The 24431-nt window shown below is 40.3% G+C and overlaps 2 protein-coding genes across 2 annotated transcripts; one reads left to right on the top strand and one right to left on the bottom strand.

Annotated features, from left to right (window-relative positions):
- Positions 1-4229: 4229 nt before the first annotated feature.
- tprg1l (tumor protein p63 regulated 1-like) lies at positions 4230-8102 on the top strand. Its single transcript, XM_070910556.1, has 6 exons — positions 4230-4460; positions 4729-4820; positions 5139-5189; positions 5304-5429; positions 5716-5869; positions 6441-8102. The coding sequence occupies exons 1-6, from the start codon at positions 4230-4232 to the stop codon at positions 6633-6635; spliced, it is 849 nt and encodes a 282-aa protein (XP_070766657.1). The 3' UTR covers positions 6636-8102.
- Positions 8103-8749: 647 nt separating this feature from the next.
- wrap73 (WD repeat containing, antisense to TP73) lies at positions 8750-22967 on the bottom strand. Its single transcript, XM_070910674.1, has 13 exons — positions 22843-22967; positions 22146-22234; positions 21836-21988; positions 20148-20264; positions 13552-13624; positions 12695-12798; positions 12222-12308; positions 11267-11401; positions 10510-10587; positions 10331-10433; positions 10099-10224; positions 9692-9883; positions 8750-9149 (listed from the first exon to the last, which is right to left on the bottom strand). The coding sequence occupies exons 2-13, from the start codon at positions 22212-22214 to the stop codon at positions 9037-9039; spliced, it is 1350 nt and encodes a 449-aa protein (XP_070766775.1). The 5' UTR covers positions 22215-22234; positions 22843-22967; the 3' UTR covers positions 8750-9036.
- Between the last annotated feature and the right edge of the window lie 1464 nt (positions 22968-24431).

Here is a 24431-nt window from a genome sequence, read left to right as displayed (position 1 = left end):
AATTTATTAGACCACCACCCAGTGTAAGGTGTTTGCCCTAAATTAACAGTATTGCTGATTACCAAAATATTTTTTTATGTTTCTGTAATGGTTAATCCACCAGCAAGCTCTTTAATCAAAATGATATCTTCAATGCTTTGCATGTCTTGGACTCGATTGCAGAGACTGGTACTTACAAAATGCGTCAAGGAAGAGGCCGAAAACGAAAGCTAACTGAAGCAGATGTCAGGCACCTCAAGATTTTAAGTACTAGAGACAGAAGGAAGACCACTGCTGATCTTCAGGCAGAGATTAATGCTTCTAGATCAGAATCTGAGAAAGTCTCCACAATGACCATAAGCAGACGACTGAAGGAACAAGGCTTAAACGGAAGAATAGCTGCTAAGAAGCCATTATTGAGGCCTGCGAACATCAAAAAACACCTAAAATTTGCCAGGGAGCACAAACACTGGACTGTAGATGACTGGAAGAAGGTACTCTGGACGGACGAGTCCAAGTTTGAACTCTTCGGTCAGCATCGTTGTGTCTATGTCCGCAGAAAAGCTGGAGAACGTTTTGATGCTAGATGCATTGCACCCACAGTGAAACACGGTGGATATTCCATTATGGTATGAGGTTCCATTTGTGGAAACGGCGTGGGCAAATTAGTTGAAATCGACGGTATCATGAACAAGAAGGTCTACCACAACATCTTGGTGCATCATGGAATCCCTTCTGGATTGAACCTGATTGGTCGTGGGTTCATATACCAAGAAGACAATGACCCCAAACATACTGCAAAGCTGTGCAGAGACTACTTGACCAAGAAAAAGGAATCTGGAGTACTGGAACTGATGGACTGGCCAAGTCAAAGTCCAGACTTGAATCCTATTGAACAGATCAGGGATTTATTGAATTCAAAAATAGATCGCACAAAGGTTTCATCCAAAGCAAGTCTCTGGGAACAGCTAGAAACTATTTCGAAAAGTACATAAAAACAATGCCAGCAAGAATGCAAGCTGTTATCAGGGCCAAAGGAGGTCATACAAAATATTAAGATTTTTGGTTAATATATGTGAATAAGGACTATTTAGTTGTTCCAGTTAGTTATTAGCCTAATAAATAACGATACAATTTTTAGTTTGAAACAAGTTTTTGACAGATTTCTAAAATATTTGTGTTTTCTCGTTTTTATGACAGGTGGTCTAATAAATTTGTTAAGCACTGTATATATATATATGTATATGTATATATGTGTATATATACATGTATATATGTGTGTGTATATATATATATATATATATATATATATATATATATATATATATATATATACATGTATATATGTGTGTGTGTGTGTATACATATATATACATATATGTGTATATATATACATATATATATATATATATATATATATATATACACATGCGGAACCGGATGGTGAATGCCACTCAAATCCAGGCACGTTTAAGGGAGGTGAGAGGCACCCGAGTGTCACGTCAGACCATTCGAAACTGCTTACATCAGCATGGTCTGCGTGCTAGACGACCTGCAAGGGTACCTGACCACACCACCAGGCACAGGCGTCATCGTCTTGCATGGGCCAGGGAGCATTTGGCTGGACGAGGAACCAGTGGGCCTCAGAGCTGTTCTCTGATGAAAGTAGATTCACATTGAGCAGAAATGATGGCCGCCAACGCTGTTGGAGACGTCAAGGAGAACGCTATGCATCAGCCACTGTTGTCACCAGACGAGCCTTTGGAGGTGGTGGTGTTACAGTCTGGGCAGGTGTGTCTAGTCAATACCGAACTGACCTACACCTTGTGAATGGTACTGTGACAAGCTGATACTACCTGAATAACATCATTAATCCAGTCATTGTGCCTCTGCATGAGCAACACAGGCCTGATTTCATCTTCATGGACGACAGTGCCCCAGCTCATCGAGGTCGCATCATCAGGGAACGGCTGCTGGAGGCTGGGGTACCTCAAATGGAGTGACCTGCACTTTCTCCAGACCGGAATCCCAAAGAAAACCTATGGGATCAGCTGAGTCGTCGCGTAGAGGGTCATAACCCCGCACCCCAGAACCTCAATGACCTGAGGGCAGCCCTTCAAGAAGAGTGGAATGCCATGCCTCAGCAGACAATAAGTCGACTTGTGAACAGCATGAGACGTCGTTGTCAAGCTGTAATTGATGCTCAAGGACACATGACATGTTATTGAGACATTAACATTTTTTGTTGTGGTATACCCACCACTGTTGTTAACTTTGGTTTCAATAAATTGTTTGAGATGAAGAAATTACCATTGCATGCTTCTACTTAAATGCCCAACTTTCATGATATTTTATCACTGTAGCATGAACTTTTTACATTTTCCATGAATTTCACCCAAAAGTCGAATATCCCTAACTTTTTGTGAGTAGTGTATGTATATATGTATATATAGATATATATATACACATATGTGTATATGTATATATTTATGTCTTCATTTTTGAGCGTATAGGTGCTTTCATTCAACACATGAGAGAGTAGAGATTTTATTTTGTAAAAAGAAAAAAAAAAGACCAAAATGGCAGCTTGGTTGCTTCAGGGGGCCCATACAACCGCATAGTCCGCACATAGCAAGAAACAGCCCTGCCCATAAGGTGATAGAAGGGGCACATGAGAAAATTCAATGTGTCTTTAGGCAAGCATTGGTTGAAGTAGTGGACTAAAAGTAAGAAAGTAAGATGTTGAGAAAGTCCAGACTTGAATCCTATTGAACAGATCTGGGATTTATAGCATTCAAAAATAGATCGCACAAAAGTTTCATCCAAAGCAAGTCTCTGGGAACAGCTAGAAACTATTTGTAACTCAATAACAAAAGAGACTGTCGAAAAGTACATAAAAACAATGCCAGCAAGAATGCAAGCTGTTATCAGGGCCAAAGGAGATAGAAGAAAATATTAAGATTTTTGGTTAATATATGTGAATAAGGACTATTTAGTTTTTTCAGTCTGTTATTAGCCTTATAAATAACAATACAATTTTCAGTTTGAAACAAGTTTTTGACAGATTTCTAAAATATTTGTGTTTTCTCATTTTTATGACAGGTGGTCTAATAAATTTGTTAAGCACTGTATATATATGTATATATATACATGCTGGAGGCTGGGGTACCTCATATGGAGTGGCCTGCACTTTCTCCAGACCTGAATCCCATAGAAAACCTATGGGATCAGCTGAGACGTCGTTGTCAAGCTGTAATTGATGCTCAAGGACACATGACATGTTATTGAGACATTAACATTTTTTGTTGTGGTATACCCACCACTGCTGTTAGCTTTTGATTCAATAAATTGTTTGAGATGAAGAAATTACCATTGCATGCTTCTACTTAAATGCCCTACTTTCATGATATAATATCACTGTATCATGAACTTTTTACATTTTCCATAAATTTCACCCGAAAATCGAATATCCCTAACTTTTTGTGAGTAGTGTATGTATATATATATATGTATATATATATATATATATATGTATATATATATATATACATATATATATATATGTATATATATGTATGTATATATATCCTAAATTGTAGATTAATATCGAAGACATCAGAACTATGAAGGAACACATATGGAATTATGTAGTTAACAAAAAAGTGTTAAACAAACCAGAATATGTTTTATATTTTAGATTCTTCAAAGTAGCCACCTTTTGCTTTGATGACAGCTTTGCACATCATTTTTATGAGGTAGTCACCTGGAATGGTTTTCCAACAGTCTTGAAGGAGTTCCCAGAGGTGCTGAGCACTTGTTGGCTGCTTTGCCTTCACTCTGCGGTTCATCCAAATGCTAGAATACAGATTACAAGCAAACTATTATTAAATAAGCCCTCTGTCTTAAAGCTTGTAGTGGAACCAATAAATTAAAAATAAAATTGACACCCGACTTCAGATTATTTATTCATCATAGAACAGATAAAGTGGGCTCATACACTCAAAACACTTGTTTATGTCTGCAGCTAGGTTAAAAACATTATGTCCCTTTAAGAGGAAGGAAATGAAAGGGGGAAGTGAAGCAAGAGGGCACTACTTCCTCGTAGCCCCTCACAATCAAAACATTATATGTGCGCAATGGGTGAGTCCGCATCCTCGAAAGGACATTTTCTAATTTAATAATAATTAATTTTCTAATTTAACCCCTGGCGCACATCGTCGGGAAGCTCCCCGAACAGCGTTTGTCGCACCATGCTGCAGCTGAACGACACGATGGACCCGGAGAGTCCGGGCGCTGCGATCCTCCACCCTGCGGAAGCAGAGGAGGGAGTCGAGGTTGCCTTCACGCCGCCGGAGGCCGGGCGAAGCCTCGGACACGGAGCCTCCTCCGTGGCCTGCTGCCCCCCGTTACAAACGCTGACGCCTTTTCACGTGCACAACCCCACGATCCAAGCGAAAGTGAAGGACTATTTCGTGTTCAGGGTAAGTTGCTGCTCCATAATAGATACACAGCTTGCGCTAATCGGCACCACGGCCGATTTGTTTATGCGCATATGTCTCTTCAAAATAAACGTGCTCTTAAAAAGGCACTTGTGGTAAACAAACAAACAACCACGTATTTACCACGCTTAATTAGAAGTGCATTACAGTGCAGTGGTCAAAGCCACACCAGCACATCGCAGGGAGGAATGGGACGCCGGCCTCTCTGAGATGATGCTCATGATTGACGCTTGTGTGATGCTGATCTCAGCCAGGTACCATTGAGCAGGCTGTGAGCGACATCCGGACTGTGGCACTCCCTTCTGAGGACGGAGAGGTGCTCAGCGTCTGGCTGCTCGCTGAGTGAGTACCCCAGCAACATGTGACTGTGTTATTATCAGCCGCTGTGTGCACTGCAGGGTCTCTACTGTACAAGCAAGTACATATACATACAGACACATCAGCAGGAGATTTATTCAGGCTGCAGACTAAGTGTTTGTTAACAGTGAGCGGCTTGTTTTTTTAGGATCTTGTTTTCACTCAAAGATTTGATACTTTTTTCCTCCTCGTCTTGTGGTTTTATATATTTAACCATGTTACTCAGTAAAGAACAAATGTTGTAGGCCAGATTTCAAATTGTGCTTTCTAAACGTAGCTGTTATATTTGTTTCATTTCCACAGAGTTGACCACTGGAACAATGAGAGGGAAAGACTTGTGCTTATAACTGATAGGTAAGCCAAAAAAAGTCTATTTTGTTTACTCATGTATTTGAGGAAATATACCCGCGTGACGTATGACATTTGTCTGCTGACATACAACTTGACATCTTTTGGCTGTGTGTGCAGGTCGCTGCTGGTGTGCAAGTACGACTTCATCAACCTGTTGTGTCAGCAGGTCGTCAGGATCTCTCTCAACGCCGTAGACACCATCTCAGTGGGCGAGTTTGAGTTCCCACCCAAATCCCTAAACAAGTATGCTAACACATTTCAGCCTGCCAACAGCAAAGTAGTATTTACTCTAAGTATATTAATGCCAGCGTTAAGAATAGGACTCCACTCCTGCCATGCAAGTGATTTTGTTGTGGCTTAGTTGTAACTGTTCCCTTAAACATTTCAAGGTCTGTATTGTTGGTAGTATTATTGTTATTTTAGAACTGCAAGAGATTAAAAAAAATAGACTCCATATGGATTCTGATTCAAATATGGGCTTTCTCATAAGTGGCTCAGCTTGGTGGTGCTTTGGTGTGCTCTCTTACAGGAGAGAAGGCTACGGGATTCGCGTCCAGTGGGACAAACGTCCTCGCGCCTCGTTCTTAAACCGCTGGAACCCCTGGTCCACAGACATGCCCTACGCCACCTTCACAGAGCACCCCATGGCCCACGCTGACGAGAAGGTGGCCTCTCTCTGCCAGGTATAATCCACCAAGGCTAAAGATGCATTTTGAGTCAAGGATTATTTGACGTTTTGAAAACATCAGAGGATTTAAAGCTTGAAATGTAAAGGTACTTAAACATTTGTTTTTGTGTTGGCCTTCCGCTTATTCCACAAGACAAACAATGGTGACTGCTGGTGCAGCCGTTCATTCATGCACAACAGGCAGCAAAAACAGCTCTAGCAGCAGTCAGTCCAACTGAAGACAATGGACTGATTGCTGCCTTAAAAACTACTTTCATGCCTTGAGAGAAAGCCGGTTATTTATATAACTTTAAACACTGTAGTCATCAACATTATTTTCAAAGCTGTTGTTTCTTATTGGCAAGACAACAATAAATGGAGCAAGTATATTTCAGCTGTAAAATCTCAATCATGTCCGTCATTCCACACTTGACAGAGCAGCTCCAGCGGATTTGTTGTTTTCATCCTAGACATTAAGTGGTAGTTTTATATAGATATAAATTGTAAAAATAATAAATAAAATATAATAAAAATGTATATTATGCAAGAAATCATGGTTTCATGTTTGTTTTCTTTTACTTGCCAAGTTGGACAACTTCAGGACCCAGCTGGTGCAGGCAGTAAAGAAAGCCCATAAGGAGCACCCCATCCCCGGGCGGGCTAACGGTGTCCTGATCCTGGAGAGACCCCTGCTCATCGAGACCTATCTGGGCATCATGTCCTTCATCAACAATGAGGCCAAGTTGGGCTACTCCATGACCCGTGGCAAGATCGGCTTCTAAGTGTCCACGGTTTCTCCAAAATTACGATAGAGTTGAAACCCCATATGTCCGTGTTACACTGCGCTGTCTGAGGGAAGCCGTCGCTCCACTACAGTGTAATGTGCAAACCAATCTGTGTGTCAGTTGAGCCCATGAGACGTCCACACCTCCTTAAGTTGGTGTTACAGACAAGTGGTCAGCCTACTGTAGGTAAATGATGCGCAGCACTGCATGGACTGTCAACTCATTTGTTTTGGGGTTTTTTGCGCCCCCAGTCCCTTTCCGTCAACGAGCTGCTTGCGGATCTGCCAAACCTGCTTGAAACCCTCAGGAGTGTATGCCCATGTGACATACGTTGGAGGGAAAGGACACAGCACAGCATCAATTTATCACCTCTGTATTCTAGATTAAGCTTCTTGTAATCTCATGCTCCTCTTTTAACCACTGATTGACAGACTAATGTGATGTTTAGATTTTGGTAGAGGAATGCAGGGTTAAGGATGTGCTTTGTTTGGGCTTTTTTCTGCAGCAAAATAAAAAGGCAGAGGAGAGCAGTGAAACAGCTGATGGATTGAGTTTTATTGTAATAAATGTTACTAATAGGGAAACTGCACTGCTGTACTGAAAAGCTCTGGGCTCAGCCAGGTTAGCTTGTGGAAAATAACAGCTGTAATCCACTTTTCAGCATTCATGAAGACTTGTTCTGTGGAAGTGATGAATTACATGTTGTGACCTTCCTCTCTTTTTGGCCAACGTTGTGCTCTCCATGCTTACATTCGCCTGAATTATGTAGGGAGCTGATGTACCACTTGAAGAGCTGCACTAGCTAACTATAGCTAAGATGTTCTTGTATGTTAAAGATGTTTTATGCAACATGAACTTGTGAACCATATTTTTATGTTTGTAAGTTGCCTTAAAAAAAGGTCCTGCAACTGGCATTGGTTTTAGGCACACATTTGCACTCAGCTGCATTGAACTCTGCAGTGGGAATAATGGTTGGGTTAGAAAATGAAATACATGCGGACAAAGCTTTGCATCAGTTCATTAACCACATACTGTATGTATCTTGTGAAGATGATTTAGCTGTTGGTTTTTTTAAATAATTGTGCTACCAAAGGTAACAGGTTTTCATGCTCAACAATGCCAATGAATAATTGTGTCCCAAAATGCCCTTTTCTGGTCGTAACTTGATATGCATGTTCCCTGCACGTTGAGTTTGCATGACAGATGTTTTTGTTTTTTTTAAAGGATTATCCGAAATGGATTTGTAAATACTAATTAAGCTTTATTTATCTGCTGTTATTTTGATGCAGCTAACTCATGAATGCTTCTAGAAAATGAATATTTCATTTCAGTTTTGAAGTGTTTTATTGAGGGATTAGAGATTAACTCGTTATTACAAACAATGTGAAGGCTTACTTTTTTGTTCCATATATTTGTAGCGCAGTAGCCACAATGGAGAATAATAAATGCCTACATGTTCTTGTCGGGGGCCTCTGCTCTGGTCATTAGTCATTAGTACATTGTGTTCGTACTGTCGAGGACTGCAACAAATTGATGAAGTTACAGTTAAAGTTGCTGTATAATTCAAGCTTTTATAGATGGGACATCATACAGAAAGATGCCTTGCAGCCATGTAATACGGCCCTTATATATTTAGTACCGCCTGTTTGTTTGGATTCTTAGTGGCATTTCACTTTGGTCAGAACAGGTAGGTAATAATGCAGTATTTCCAGTTTAAAGATGATGCCGCTCATGTGTCATTAAGAACTGCACAACTGTACAATGCTTTAAAATACACATTGAAAAACCTGTCTCATGCCTTCGTTCCACTGAGCAGATTCATCACCACAAATATTAAAGCTTTGTGAAGCTTTGTGTTGAACGGTCAGGAGTACCTTTTGAGGTAAAAAGATTAATTAAATGTAACTCAGTTACTGTTTTCACTGAAACACTGTTGTCTGGAAGTACACAAACTGTTCCGATGAACTGAAAGATTTAGATGCACACATTTTAGTCACCTTAAACTGCATTATTCATTACAAAATTTATTCAAAATAATTACACATTTCCAAGGTAAAACATACAAAATACTTACATCTACAGTGAAATCTATAAAACTTTGTAAACCTCTATCTTCTCACAGTGTTTGGAACTAGTGCTTCTGTACTCATTTGGTTATATAAAAAGTGATTTATAGCAGGAAATGTAAGGTCAGGTTTGCCGTATGTTTTCAACTTGACAAGAAAAGGAATATCCCAGTAACCTGCACTGAGGGCCTTAAAAACCTGGTGATCAGCTACAGTTCAACATGTGAACGCAGAGATTTTGACGAGGAACGTTTACGCCAGTCTTTTGGTCATCACCTTTAACACATTCCCCACCAAGAGTGTGTGGCTCAATAAGCCTTTAACTGTGTGTTTTACTTGTCCTCCTGGTCTGTTTCCATGTAGCACAAACACAGCTGCTCCTTTCCGATCAGGATCAGAGAGTCTCCACTGCAGTGCCAGTTTAGTGACTGGACCTGGAAACCACCTGGCATGATAGAGAGAGGGGCAAGTGTGATGGAAATCTACAAATACACACAAAAGAAATCACTGTGCATTTTAAGAATCCACATTCAACTATGTTATGTGATGCAATGACAATTTCAATTTCATTTGTTGTTGTTTTCTTCTTAGGGGTTTTTAGTAAAACACACCCACCTTTCAGGCAAAATCAAAATGCACCACAGCAACACAGATGAGCGTCACATCAGTAAAAACTGAGATATCTTCCGTTTGCACTGGAAGGAGGGATTTGAAAATGAAGAGGAAATCCTAACCCTTTACCTTGCAACCATTTCACTGGGATCAAGCCATTGTCATGAAACATGAGCTCCAGGTTTGTTTGTCTTTAAAACTGAAACAGTGACCTCCTGCTGCCAACATGCTGAAGTTTCCTCATGAAGCTTAAATCAATCTGGTGGGAAGGACATTAGAGCGCACTGGCCCTCTTCTACACCTGAGAACACCGCTAATGGAGATGTGTATTCCAGCTGTTTGACAGTTCCAACCCTTAGTGGCCGAGCATGTTACCTTCAGTGGGGACTTGGACAGAAACGCAGCCTGCCGGGGACCAGAGATAGAGTTTGCTGTTGCCTGTACACACTGCCAGCCGGGGGCGTCGGGGGTCCCACTGAAAGCAACGCACGGCCGATATCTGCTCAAGCACAGCCTCCAGGCTCATCTTCTGCATATCCCACACCCAGACAACACTGGCCATGTTGTCTATAGTCAGAGAAACACAGATGCACAGTCAAAGCCCCTCTCAGCTTATAGAGCCACGAAACACTAGCATTGCAGCAAAAATACCTAAGTTGATGTTTATGACCAAAAATGTCCATATAATACAGTAATTTCCATATAATACAGTAATTTCCATATAATACAGTTCTCTTGGGCTCACAGTGAAGGTAAAAGTGAAGAGCTGTGAGAAGTCTTACCGTTTTTGGTGGCTAGATAGCGACTGTCTGAACTGAATGTCAAAGTAGAGACACCGATCTTGGGGTTGGCTCGGTCAGGGTCTGGTTTGACCACAGGAATTTGGACTGGCAGTGGGCAGATCTCGTCTGGAGCAGGCACCACAACAAATGTCTGTGAGTTACTCGGCCTCAGTAATTTTAGTCAAATACTGCTTTTAGAATATGTTTTGAATAATGTCAAAAGCTGACGTACATTTGCTCTGGGTGTTGAAGAGGGTGGTGCCAATGGTAATGTTGTGTAGCGACAGGTCATCACTGCCAACAGCTGGCCTTCTCTCCACTTCCTTATACACAACCTTGAAGCACAACAAACGGTAAATAATTGAACTGCAACGCCATCAAGGCTCATTATGAAGGCTGGAAAATACTCACAGCTTTTGTGTTGCTGATGGTTGCTGGATGCTCAAACTGTGTGATTTTCTTCCATGTGATATGATTGAGGATGCGCACCTGGCGTGAAGGTATTAAAGTCTTGTCATTTACTATATACCGATATTGACAAATGCACACAACAAATCATAGTCCAGATATAAAGATTTTTGACACTTTTGATACTACTCTTTATTTGCAAAAATTTATAGGAACCACCAATTTTACACAAAGTCTGTTTACAGGTCAGGGGAGTTTTACTGCATGTCTGCAAAAATGTTTTACATATCCTTAGCCTGATAAAGTGGTGTCACTTGAGTTTGTGACAGTTGGAGCTGAAGACTAAATTTTAAAATGAAACAAATCTGGGGGTTTGGAGTTACAAGGAAGTGAAGTTAACAGACCTCAGAAGCCCCCTGCTCCTCACTGCTTGTGGCTAGCAGCTCGAGGCTACATTAGGCGCTACTAGCACAACCCTTCCGAATCTTCGACCAAATTGTCAGCGGCCGAGTTGCATTGTGGGTAATGTAGGTGCCAGGTTTTGACAAGGAGGAAGAATGTGTGAAATAAAAAAGACGATATCTCTGGTTCTGCTGCATCGATTTTGATCCTTTTCTTAAAACTGTCCATCATGATGTTAGGGGAGTGTTATGCTAAATCGGTGGAGTACTCTTTTAAGTCATGTGGCTTTACAATGATTACTAGTACTTTGTGTTAGTTGTGTGATAATGTGATGTCTATATAAAGAGTTTGTCCATACTTTTTCATCATAGCTTCCAATGGCCAGAAACTGGCTGCTGGGGCTCCAGGTCACAGACTTGACACCCAGCGACCACTCATAGGCACTGTAGGTTGACAGCAACCGGCCGTCCAGAGAATACAGCAACACCTTGTACTGTGGAGATGATACACACACAAAACAATAGTTCACTCATCCTGTTTATGTGCCCAGTAGGCTTGGTCAATTGGACTATTGAACTACTTTGACAATAAGGATGCCTCACGATAACACAAACCAAGTGTGTCACTTATTTTACAGTTCTGTTATACTAGGATTTAACAGGGTATTAAACGTTATTTTTCTGTTGCTAGTACTAAATTGTGCTACATTTTCCACAGATGACAACTTTGTAAATGTGCTTCATTGTTAAATTCAATGCTGACACTGATGATAAGTAAAAACATCTGTCGCTAAGCAACATTTGTTTTGACTCTTATGCTGCATGTGGGGGCTTTAGGGTATCTTGTATTATGACTTTCTCTATCAAACCACTTGCTTTATACAGTATATGTTATATAGTATATCTGTTTCCTATTGCTATAACAGGTAAATTTCCCCTCTGGAGATCAATAAAATCTTATTTTATCTTATATTATCTATGCTTAGGCAAGGACACGTGTACAATAAAATATGATATGATGTCAAAAGGTGTTTCACGTACCAAACAGGCCTCAAAAGTCAAACTGTTTAAAATTGGGTTGAGTGCACTCATACATTGGAGTATTCAACTCTCAATTGACCATTCTTAGCCAGCTGCTTCAGTTTCTGTGTTTAAGTATGGGACAACAGCCTCTGTAGATTGTTTTTAATCAAACACCTTAAATGGTGATCTACAGGAGCAGAAAGATTAAGTTCCTGCTCAACATTGCTATCAGGGAAGTTCATCTATCATATTCTCTTATTGAATCTCGAGTCTGTAAGGAAAATGACTTACCTCCAGACAGCTGTCCCACACTGCCAGCACACAGCCATTGGGAGACCACTCCAACCCTGCCAGGTCCTGTGTCTCAGTCTCAAAATGCTGTGAAAGAGTTAAGTTAAATTAAATTAATTTACTTTACACTACACAGAAAAAAAATGCATGCACCTTCCTTTGCATAAACATCTTTTGTTAGTCTCAGTATGTCCATCTGCAATGAAAGTTTACTCTCCATCTTGGTCAAAGACAGTTTCAAAGAATGAATATTTAGAGTGGCAGTGAAGCTTTTACACCATGTTGTAAATCATATCTGTAAAGCAAATCATGTTTAAGTTGTTTTGCTAAATTATATTCCTACTGTCAGAGGCCGAAACTCTACATCTTTTTGGGTGCCTGAATTTAGATTTCTTCCACTGTTGCTTTCTTAGCTTACTCAAATGTGAAATGTATAATAATGTATGTAATAAAATTCCAATATCTTAACTTACCCTGAGTAAATGCCAGTCATCACACACAAATACACTAACATAGTCTTTGCAGTCACGGCGTTCAGCCAAGGCCATATAGCAGCCATCTCTGCTGAAATCTATACCTGTGGGTGAAAGATGATGAGAGAGAGCTCAAATTTTTGTGTAACAGCCGTGTTGAACTGAAAAATATAGTCTGTTAAAAAGTGAAAAACTAGAAATCAGCGTAAACAGACGTGCATTAGTTAAGTTTAAATTTTACAAGGTAGCATAGTCCTTGAAAAGCATGTATCAAGCAATCATTTCACGGCTTTAATATTCAGTTTTGGGCCACTTTAATCAACAGTTGATTCCTCAGGGGAATGACACAATAACAAATATTTTCAACTAGCAAAACAATCCTTATGTATTGGCTATTCTATTAACTATTCTGATAACTGAATATGTAACTTCATGGCTCCGTGTGTATTTCATCCAATATAATTATGTCACACTTTGGCACCGTCAGGTCGGTGGTATGCAACTATCATGGCCATATTATTTATATGACGGCTGTGAGGATACGCGGGTTGCAGAAGGGCATGGTATTGCATGTGGAAAATGGGGAGAGTCATATACAATCATTTTTCCCCAAGCTGCTGACAGGCCTGTTATGAGGAGCATGCCCCATTTACTGAAGAGGGGCACAGCTGTCAGCAAAGAGGACCGTAGTTTGGCCACATACCCGGGGTCGCGCCACAAGGTAAAGAACAGCATGTGATTCGTGGGGCATGCCGAGGCACTCAGACTGTTGGCCCTGTCCTCAGGTACTCCTGGTAATACATATACACTCATAAGCCGCGAGAAAACAAATAAAACAATATCATTCTCGTACTGACCCTTCTGACATGCTTTGGGATACTTGATGTAAGACACAGCTTTGGTGCACAGGGACCAGACGGTGACTCTCAGCTGTCAAGGCACCAGAGGAAAGAGGAAAAACAAACAAACCGTGGATTATCTCCAAGTGAAAGTATCACATCCAAGTTAGTGCCGAAGAAATACCAGATTTTTGAGGCCAATACATATATTGATCAGATGATTGAGAGTTTAAAAAACCTAATAAAGATATACCAGCAGATATTCATTTCTAACATAGACACATATCATAAACAAACATTTTGATAAGGATCCTTTAAATGTGGTTATTAAAGACCAAGATATGTACTGAGTGGGACAGTTAAAAAATGAACTTTTGAGTGCTCTCTAGTGGACAAACTGTGTAATGCCAACACTGCTCCTAAATTACCTCAAACATGTCTTTGGGACTCTTGTCTCCCATTGTTACTTACCAGCCCCTATATACAATGATAGCAATAGCTGCAATAAGCTAAATTGAACAAATAATATCAGCCATTCCATTTGGACAGACACGCTTTCTATTTGACTTTCCATATGAGATCAATTCAACAACTAATCTTCCGTAAGAAGATCTTAACTGAGGTTATGATCTAATAACTGTTGCTGGGTGTCAACAGCGACCTAATGACAGCTCAATCAACCAGGCCACTAGCCTAATGAGGCCTTTAAGTGCTCCTCTACACCCAAAGACTTGTCCGTCAGCTAGGCAGATCCAGACTACAGTCCAGGCTAGCATGGCCCACCATGCCCTTTAACGGCTGTGGACAGAGTGCCTTATGTCTTTCAAGAGGTCTATGATAAATGTCCTTGAGGGATATGAGAACCTGACGTGGAATCCATCCGCCCTGTAGTGCCCTGAGTGTGTGGAGTGATGTCTATCAGTATATTTCCACAGGGAATGAACGCATATGTTTAAGGGCTGCGGTCACTGACAGGGATTGAAAGAGATTATACCAGTTAAATAAGGACTTGAGCACTCATTAAATTAACAGATCCAAAACAACATCTCGACACATAGCAGAAAAATAGGACCAGTGCATTTAGTAGCCAAGATGTAATGTTAGACATGTTTGCCACAAGTGTGACAAATTAACAGTACAAGTTGCGCAGCCAGCAGGTTGTGTACATTCCCACAAATGTGAAGCAGCGCCAAAGAATAACCATCTGGCCACACAGCATGACAAAGAGAACACATGTGTTAATGCTCAGTTTTGACAGCAGTCACTCAAATACCCACCAGTCCCACTTCAACGAGATTGATGCCAACAAAAGCGGGTGGCACGTGGCCAACAATGCAGCATATTCTGACCCAAGGACCAGTATGATATGTGGTATCTTGCCCTTCAAGAAGCAAGGAGCACATGGCAGTCTTTGGGACACCGTTTGAGAGTTTGTGGTCTGTACTACTGTACAGTTGCCTGGGGTGTTAAGGTGTTCACAGAGAAAGCTGTTGCTGCAATCCCACTGCTAACAACAACAGGCGCAGAGTGACAGTACACAAATACATTACATTTTGTAAACGTAGTGATACATACATTTACATATATGATCCAAACAGTATACATCTGCATTAATTTTCTACAGGTCACTGTGTCGGAGACAGGACACCGTTTTGTAGTTTGGCATGCAGTAGTTCAATAGTTGAGAGCTGCTTTCCTGATGCTGCACAACAAAGATGTATCCTGTTTGGTTCCCTCCTAACAATCCAAATAGCAAGGCATGCAAGCACAACACTGCAACATTAAGGGTGTTAAATGCATGGCCCTCATACCTTCCTTTATGGCTTACAGTAAGCCCATATAATGTGGGTGCATACACTAGCCAAGAAGACTGTGAAACGCATTCCTTTTCTCGTAGAAAAACAAGGAAAGTCGCCTTAACAGAAATGACAAATTACAGGTTGAACAAAAAAATGAATTAGTGGAGTGAATTACAATTTTAACCACTATGTTATCCTCAAAACCATGGTCTGCACACACGCACATGCACAATGACACTATACTATCATATTCATAGTCATTCCACTTGCAAATAACATTGTTGTGTATTCTTGTGCAGCAGCAAACAGACACATAGTTTATACTGTTCTAATTCTTAGCACCCTCACAGCTGAATTTTCTGGAGAGAACTCTGTGTACACATAAATAATAAGAATAATAAATGACAGAGGTAAGCTTTAAAGCTGTATTTTTGCATTTGAAAATATGCAGAGCTAAAACTGCTGAAGTGACAAGGCTGTCATCATAGTGTCCAGGCAGACATTTGAACTTGGCCAAGTCTGTCACCTCACTGGGCTGAAGTGTTGACCCTCCTGTTTGGTCAAGACATCCAGCTGTGTAGGCCCTGTAATATCACCTCACTGCACGCTTCCTGGACATCCCCTCAGACATGGTGCCATGGCAACCTACATCAACATTGCTCAAACACAAACACACTTACACTTCTTAGATGCCATGAACCGACCACATAGGGGATGCGGGGAGATCAAGACCCCGAAAGGCAGTGTAACTTTAAACTGGGTGGAGGAAGGGTAGCAAGAGGAAAATAGGTGGGAAATGCTTTTCCATGTGGGGTGGTACGCAACAAGATCCTTAGTTGGTAAAGCTACACTTTAGATGAGGTATCCTCACCAAAGGTGAGCAGCAACTTGGAGATGGGGGCTACAGACTTGAGGGTGGTGTGAAAAGGCAAAACTCCTCTACAACAGCTGCTGTTTATCCATCAGACATGGAAAAATTCTGTCCCGGGGTTAGCATAACTGCAACTGCTGATCAGTACCGGCTGTAATTACAGACAAGTACACCTTTTTATTTTTGTATTGTTTTGATCACTACATGTACGAGGATTCCTCATTAGGAGATGCTTCCGAATGTTCCTTCATCAAATGGGGTGGTTGTGAGGGTCTTCTACAAAGGGGTAAACAGGCTTCTGTGAAGCCCTTTGAAACTGTAACTGTAATTAAGAGCTGTACAAAAAAAACATCACTACTTAAACGTTATGACAAGACACTCTTCACACTGCCAAATGGGACAATTGTGGCTCCTTTCTACTATCACGTCCATTTAGTATCTATTAGCAAGTATTCATAACAAGAAAACCACAGAATTAGGCAACATTCCCAACAAGACAGCCTGGGCAACATGATAACCACGATCAGTTGTAGACCAAAGGTACTGACAGCAACCTGGAATAAAACCTATCTATCTGCCATTCTTGTTGCGCACCGAGGCGAGTGCGAGAGAATGGGCGAGTGTATTTGATGCCATATAGGCCTATCTGTCAGCAGAGGATTAGACTGTAGGCATTCCACATAGGGAGTCATCTCAAACCAATATAGCCTATTTCTCCTGTTACAGCCTCATGATTCTGCCAAGGAACCGGAGCCTCTCGCCGCCCACACATAGGTATGGGCGAGCTATTGTCCCATGCTGCAGTGCAGCAGCTGCCTACATTTGCAGTTTAGTCCGGTAGCGTTGTTGCCAACAATGCTACACGTTAGCAAGGCTCCAGCAGTACTGGCCAAGAATGCTATTGCTAATCCGATCCCAACAATGTAAAAACCATTAGAGAAGTCAAGCTCAATGATGTCCTTGGCTGGAGTTTTTCCACCCTCAGTTTATCACCCCTCAGCCAGTAAAGGTAGATTAACATGGATGTGTGAGTGGCATTTTGTGAGGTCCTAAGATAAACGATCGGAATTCAAATAGGGGATGACTTGTGTGAAGTCTCAATACATAGGCTAGGTTTCAGCAATGCAACTTTCTATTAAATCTGTGACATGGCACCATCTGTTCTTTAACTTATCCACCTCCCAAAAAAAAGGTAGTCCTACTTTGAAGCCTTTAACAAGCATTTCAAGAGCATTTTAGCTGGCTGGAAAAGAGGCACTCACCTGTATTCTGTGTAGGGTTGCCACTGAAAGCCCTGTTAGCACTAGAGACCAATAGTCATTCTCCTACTGTGGCGATGTCAGTTGTGAGCTAATAAATTATTGTGTAGCTGCAAATCAGACAGAACTGAAGATACTCTGTTTGGGGTTAAAAAGAAAAAATAGTGCAACAGCTACTAAAAGACAGCCAGACACACACACACAGCCAGCAAAGCAGATTTACTGACACATAGACAAACACACACACACACAGAGGCACGATCCACACCACAGGCAGCTGTCCCTAAACAAGTTAATATAGCAGGCTGTTTATGAGTGGGGCTGAAATTCAAGCCTGACACGAACACCCGTCTGGCACAGCCATAATGAAATCTTGGGCTGGGGTGAAGGTAAGTTCAGTGGGCCCCTTGGCAACGTGGTAGCCAGTGCCTACTTTGTCTCTGTTGAATTAGTTTTGCTACCTCCACTACAAAGGGATGCTCAGTAATAACAGTAAGCAGTACTTAACTTCTGGCTCATATTTAGCCAGGTGATAAGGGCAGTGAGTAATGCACAGCACCACAGGTGAGAGGATGTCGTGACATGGACTACCATTAAAAGCTTGTCATTGTTAAACCATAAATACCATCAATAATTTATAAAACAGGAAGCTACAGTGGTTGGCCTGACCATCAAGAGCAATTTCAGGTTCAGCGTCTTGCCCAAGGATACTTTGAGATGTAGGCAGGAAAACAAAAAATCTAATGATGTGCTTTAGGAAACACTGGTATAGGGCTGCAACTAACGATTATCTTCATTATTGATATTGATATTGATATTATCTGTTTATTATTTTCTCTATTAATTGCTTGGTCTTTAAAATGGTCTTTCTAAAGCCCAAAGTCTTCAAACTCCTTGCTTTGTCTGACCAACACCCCCAACAACAAAACTCAAAACTCCACTTTACTATGACGTAAGTCAAAGCAAAATAGCAAATGCTAACAACTGAGAAGCTGGAACAAAGACATTTCGGACATTTTTTGCTGGAAAAAATGACTTTAAAACAATTGATCTATTATCAAAATAGTTGCATATTATTTTTCTGTTAGTTTCACCAAAACATCGCAGAAGGAAATGAATGACAGGGAGCGGTTCAAAAGGGGTTTTAAAAGACCTGATGCTCAAATATAAGATGAATTAATGAGAGTCAAGTTGCACTCGGACTTTCCAAGACCTAAGCTATACTGTTCTATGCAGATGCCATATCTCCTTGAGGAAGGAGCCTCCATTCTTTTCTATCCTATTCCCTGAAGATGCAGACAGACACAAAGCAGACATGCCACAGACGCTTGCACTCCCTGCACCCTCCTCCAGACCAGACACAGTTGTGTGTTGGGCCACAACACCTGTCAAATGATTCCTGGAGTCAGGTTCAGCACGACAAACGTGGCTCACCACGGTGCCCCCGTCATATTCCACATGGCCCGAGGGTAGCTGCTATAGCACCTCACCCCTTACAACACGTGCTTACTAGGAGCGAATTTAATCCATCAAGAGGGATACAATGGAACTAAATGTATCTTTAATCTAGTCTGGATTTCATTCTGCAGACATTTATAAACGACACTTTTTCTTCATAAGCCAGTTTTTGGCAAGAGCAATCATTGTATTACAATGTACAGTGCCTTTTAAATGACACAGATTAGTATTCATGTGTACCCTTGTTATGTTAGATTGTCAATATTATGGTATGAAAGAATTTTCACTAGTCACAACCGCTACGAAGGGATGAAAAAAAACAGAGAAAAAAAAGATTGTAATTACAACATGCAGTACTGCCAAACTTGGTGTTCCCCAAGGTTTGATTCTGGGTCCTTTACTGTCCTCTGCATGCTATATAATTCTATTAGCTTATTGTACAGTTAACATTTTTGCAGTACTGAAATATAAGATTTTTTAAACTCTCTAATATTGGCAAAAACCTAAAAAATCCAGTATCCATCTGCACTGCAAGACCTTGTTTAATTTGGTCCTTATATTAATCAAACTGCTGCCATATACTGAGGAGTAAAATTCAATAAAAACCTCTGGAATAAATCAAGTCATACATTCCCGTTTCCTTGCGTGAAAAACATCTTCAAAGTTAACTCCTTTTCCTCCAAACCTGGAGACCTGTGGTTTTATAGCACTTCACTGAGAAAACTACAGGTTTTCACTAAATGTAAGAAACATGTCCAAACTAGACCATTAAAACTTACTACTACTATTCACTACTCACCTTCTGTTTTAGGTTGACTGCTTTCATCTCTTTATATCACTGCTTTTTTAGTTTGGATGTTTTATCTTTTTACTAAGTTTACTATTATTATTTGAGCAACAGAACATCATTAATAGGACTTACTGCCAAAGAAAATACCAGACCTACATTGGAAGGGCACATACACATTGCACCCATGTTCCAGAGGTACTTGAGACCCATGTATGACAGGACGCTAACAGGAGGGGAGCTATGAAATCAGGCTGAATACATGCATCGGGTGGGGCTGGGGGGTGGGGGGGGGGGTGTAGGGGCGGTCAAGAAAGGCTCTGGTGTCTGGCTATTTTCAGGTCCCCCTTCCTTGCGGGCCAGCAACAGTTGAAACCAGACAAGCATATGCATAAACACACTTCCGTGCGCATGAATGCATGCACCAACTTCACACTTACATGGAACTCAGTGGTGTTGAGAATGTGACGTCCGTCTGGACTCCAGCGCGAGGAGACTAGTCCTATTGAGCCCTCATCAATCTTACAGTGCCAGTCCGGCTGTTCCAGAGACCACACCTGTAGAGAAAGACAGAGAGTGACAGAAGGACAGCAATCAGCCATCACTGATGACATGCCTCACACACATCCTGCATCTACTTAAACTTGATTTACAGTAAGAAACACTTGAGCATCAGAAACCATGAAAGACTGGCGTTGGATACCCCTTCAAAGGTAAGCTACTTGACCTGTGATACACAAGAATCTGACATTTCTCTAGTATGTAGAACTTGTTTTCACCACTGCAGCTCTTTAAAATAACAGTAATTGTTACAAGCTCTGTCTGTCGATTAGGTTACAAGTTTAAAAAAACGTATGGACATTCATTCAAAAGTAGTATCCCTAAATGTGAATGAATCATTAACAACAAATATTGATATTCTATATATCTAGAGTCATCAAATGACATGTGTCTTTGTATTCAGGAAACATAAATGTATAAAAGAATTATAAGTGTCACTGTTAAAAAAAAAGGTTCATGAATCCTTCGTTGCAGTGTTAAAAAGGAGTGTGTGTATCACTTTATATCTTATGCGTGGTCTACATGTTTAATCACTGTAACGTTGAAACACTACTTAACAATATGACTATTTAACTAGTACACACATTCAAATAAAGAGACAAAACCAAAAACTTGGAAAAGCTTGTAGATACATTTGGCATTTTCTTTTTAATCAAAATGTATCTACCATGCTGTTAAGTGCTGTTCAGCGTAGATACATGGTGTTTTACAGAATAACACAAAATGAGAGTTTAATCATTTCTAAAATAAAAGACAACTGTGACGTGAAATGGGGAATGATTGAAGCAAAAGTGAAATTTACAAACATACTCAAACTCTAGTGAAGACACTATGTTTTTTTTGAAGAGGATATCTTACTTTTGCATTTGATTAAATTATTTCAAAATTAGTTCACACATTCTTGGCAAATGAAATCCAGAAAGCACTTCATCTCATGTTTACCTATTTCAAGAAGGCCTCTTGTCTAGCTCATCTATCAGACAAACAATGATTTCCTAGCCACAAAAAAAATAATAAATCACACAGATATACATTCCAATCATATTGTGTAGATTACAATGTCTCGATGACACTTTAAAATACTTATCAATAATGTAGCGTTTCTATACTTCCTCTTGTTTTTTATCTTAATAATTACATTACATAGTACTATTCGAATATGCCAAAAAAAGTTTTAAACCATATAAACTCTTACTTTTGTTGTACATTTCTTATCGCGCTAGTAAGCAATAGAAAACTAGTGTTTTGCTTGGGCAATACTGTATGATTTATCACTCAATTATTTTTTAGATCACTTCGTTTATCAGTTAATCCAAGTGATTGGGATTGACAAGTGTCAAAAATTACACCAAAATTAGTGGCATGTAACGACCACAAACTAATGGAGCCTATAGAGATGCCTTTATATTGCTTATTGTCTGATCAATAGTTAAAGTATTCCATTTAAAATAACAATTCATTCATTCATCATTAATCTAGCAGATTAAGATTAATTGTGACCCATCAAGTATGTGACTGATCACCAATACATGCTGAGTCACATTACTGTCCTCTTCTCATAGCCTACCTGTACCAGTCCTCTCTTGTACATAGCACAGAGGATAAAGAGAGAGTCAGAGGACCAGTCCATGTGGGATATCTGGTCCAGGCAGGTGTAGAGCTGCAGGATCTGCAGCGTGCTCACGTCTCGCACCACCAGCCTGTACTGTACACAGGTAGCCTGAGGAGTACAGCCAGCAAGAGATGAGTCAGAAAGAACAAGACTTCAAACACACTTCACTTTTATCCATGTATAATTAGCAACCTAACACTTCCACATTACACTTCAAAATCACACATTAGCAAATATTATTTAAAAAAATATCTCAACCACTTACCAAGTATTTCCCATCTGGGGAAACTTTACAAAGTTGGTTGGATTGCTTGAAGACCTCAGAGAAATTCATCTTAAAATCACAAAATGTTCCTATGCAAGAAAAAATGACAGTTATCATGACTTTAAAAAAAAAAAAGCCCCATTAAGTTTCTTGAAACGTTTAAGTGCATGAGAGCTGGGCAGTTCTGACCCAAAGCCTACTCGAATCAACTGGTGTCGTTCCCAAATGTTAACACGTGATGGCGCCATAAGTCCAATAAAAAAACACGCTTCACACAGTAAACACACACACATACACTACATACACAGAAACAGTTATACAAGAAGAGCCATTACATGGGGGAAAGTACTTATCTGCATGAAAAATGATCAAGTCTGTTTTCTAACCTCAGCAGACAGAGCTGAGCTACAGGTAGCTAAGTTAGCCTAGCTAGCTGGCTCGCACTTAAATAAGTAGCTAAAGCAAAATAAAGCCACACATGAACCCGTCTAAATCACCACGTCATTGCCACCTTATCGTCTTGCTATCAATATATTTCAGGTGATGTCTAAGCCAGTAGATGGAGAGAAACCAACATGCCAACGGTAAAGTTAGCTGTCACTGGACTCATTCAACACTACCGTTAGCATAAAACGCTACTAGCAATTTAGCAGGTAGCTAACCGTCACTAACTTCCCACTCGGTGGCAAAAACGTACCTCTAATGGCTATTGTGTTGATTCGTCGATCAGATGAGAGACGTCAAAAGTCCTACAACCAGGTTAGAAAAGTTTTTTTCTTCGCATGATTGCCTTCGGGACACAGACTGTTGATCTAACTGTTGCTAGTTTGTTTGTATGAGTAGATGACGACACGCCGGCGGTGTCCAATCAGCATACTGTCTGCTGTGTTGTGCCTTCTGGGAAATGTAGTTCATTATTGTGTGTTCTCATTTTTTTCATATGTGAGCGTGTCTACCAAATGACAATAGACGTATATGCAACAATATTCTTTTTCTATTAAAGGCTTATCAGCTTGGATTTTTGCATTATGTGGGCTAATTTGGAATGTTTTTTATATTTTCTCATAATCTAAAATCTATTCCCATCTTATTTGCCTTTCATTCTTAATCGTTTTATAGTCTGTGGGTTATGTTTTATTCACATAAACGTGTCTAGCCTACAGAACAATTTCTACTTTTTACATCCCCCACCATTATACCCCTCTGCTGAGCTGGAAGAGGTTTCCCGCTTATGTGCGCCCAAACCGCGCTACCGCCTCCCTGCTTCTTCCCAGCGCAAAAAACGCTTCACCTCCTTCTTGGACTCCCTCAGCAAAGCTCACACTTCCCTGAACAGCGTGCAAATCAGTTTTCCTCCTGTTTCCTCGCAGTTAATTTTGTTTCTCCGAAAAGTCAATCATCTCCAGCTGCTGTTATCATACAGTAAACTCGGTCGATTTTCCAGTCTTTTGTTGTTGCTGTTTTTTTATGGAGGGTCACTCTCTTGGCATGTTCGATAATAAACAGGCAGGTGCTCGGCGCAACATAATTCTTGGGTATTTGGATTGGAATAATAATATCCTTCAGGTACGTAGATTTATTTTAATGCGCTATAGTAGGCTATGAATGAGTGATTTAGACATATTTAGTCTGATTATTTTATTCATCCGCAGGCCTGTAAGTTTTGTTGGGGTTTGTTGTTTTGAAAAATGTGTCAAATATCAGAAAGAAATGTTTTCAAAAAACGAGCTTGTTGATAAGAAAGGCCCAGCGGTCTTGAGAAGTGGCTCAGGCTGGATAAAACTCCGAATGTACGAAAAGTTTCATTGTTTAAAATCTAAAAGATTTTGCAGCTGATCGTGTTTGAGTTTGTTAAGGGTCTTATGTATTCTCAGGACAGTAGGCTGTATAAAATAGGCCTAATAATAAAAGTCAATTGTCTAAATAAAAATGTAAGCCTTAGAAACAATCCCTATGGTGGGCATATGCACCATTGTAATCTTATTTCGATTTTTATTTTCAAATTATATTTATAAAAAATCGAGCTGATGATTGTTAGCTCTGTATCATTATTTTGTAATTAACATTCATAAAAGCCTGAGTTATTAACTTATTATACTACTGTGGTTTTTATATGTGCTGGCCTTATTTCAATACATTTCAGTGCTTTAAACAGGGATAACGAGCGACACCGATGTCCTTTGCGTCTTCATATGGCGTATGGAATATTTCACTTGGGGCTGTGGAGGATCGAATCAAAAACTATTTTTAAATTAATTTCTTCTCAGTCGGGACTGTGTATTTTGT

This window comes from Enoplosus armatus, chromosome 8 (genome assembly GCF_043641665.1).
Source record: "Enoplosus armatus isolate fEnoArm2 chromosome 8, fEnoArm2.hap1, whole genome shotgun sequence".
NCBI classification, from domain to species: Eukaryota; Metazoa; Chordata; class Actinopteri; order Centrarchiformes; family Enoplosidae; genus Enoplosus; species Enoplosus armatus.
Note: the sequence above shows the minus strand (reverse complement) of the source record. Positions and strands in the feature narration are given on the sequence as shown.

Excerpts from the sequence above, each read along its gene's own strand:
- tprg1l (XM_070910556.1), top strand. The coding sequence starts at position 4,230 with ATGCTGCAGCTGAACGACACGATGGACCCGGAGAGTCCGGGCGCTGCG. Across the intron at positions 4,821-5,138 it reads AGCGTCTGGCTGCTCGCTGA|AGTTGACCACTGGAACAATG; the intron begins GTGAGTACCCCA and ends TCATTTCCACAG. Across the intron at positions 5,870-6,440 it reads AGGTGGCCTCTCTCTGCCAG|TTGGACAACTTCAGGACCCA; the intron begins GTATAATCCACC and ends TTACTTGCCAAG.
- wrap73 (XM_070910674.1), bottom strand. The coding sequence starts at position 22,214 with ATGAATTTCTCTGAGGTCTTCAAGCAATCCAACCAACTTTGTAAAGTT. Across the intron at positions 20,265-21,835 it reads ACAAGAGAGGACTGGTACAG|GTGTGGTCTCTGGAACAGCC; the intron begins GTAGGCTATGAG and ends CTTTCTCTACAG. Across the intron at positions 12,309-12,694 it reads ATGACTGGCATTTACTCAGG|CATTTTGAGACTGAGACACA; the intron begins GTAAGTTAAGAT and ends ACTCTTTCACAG.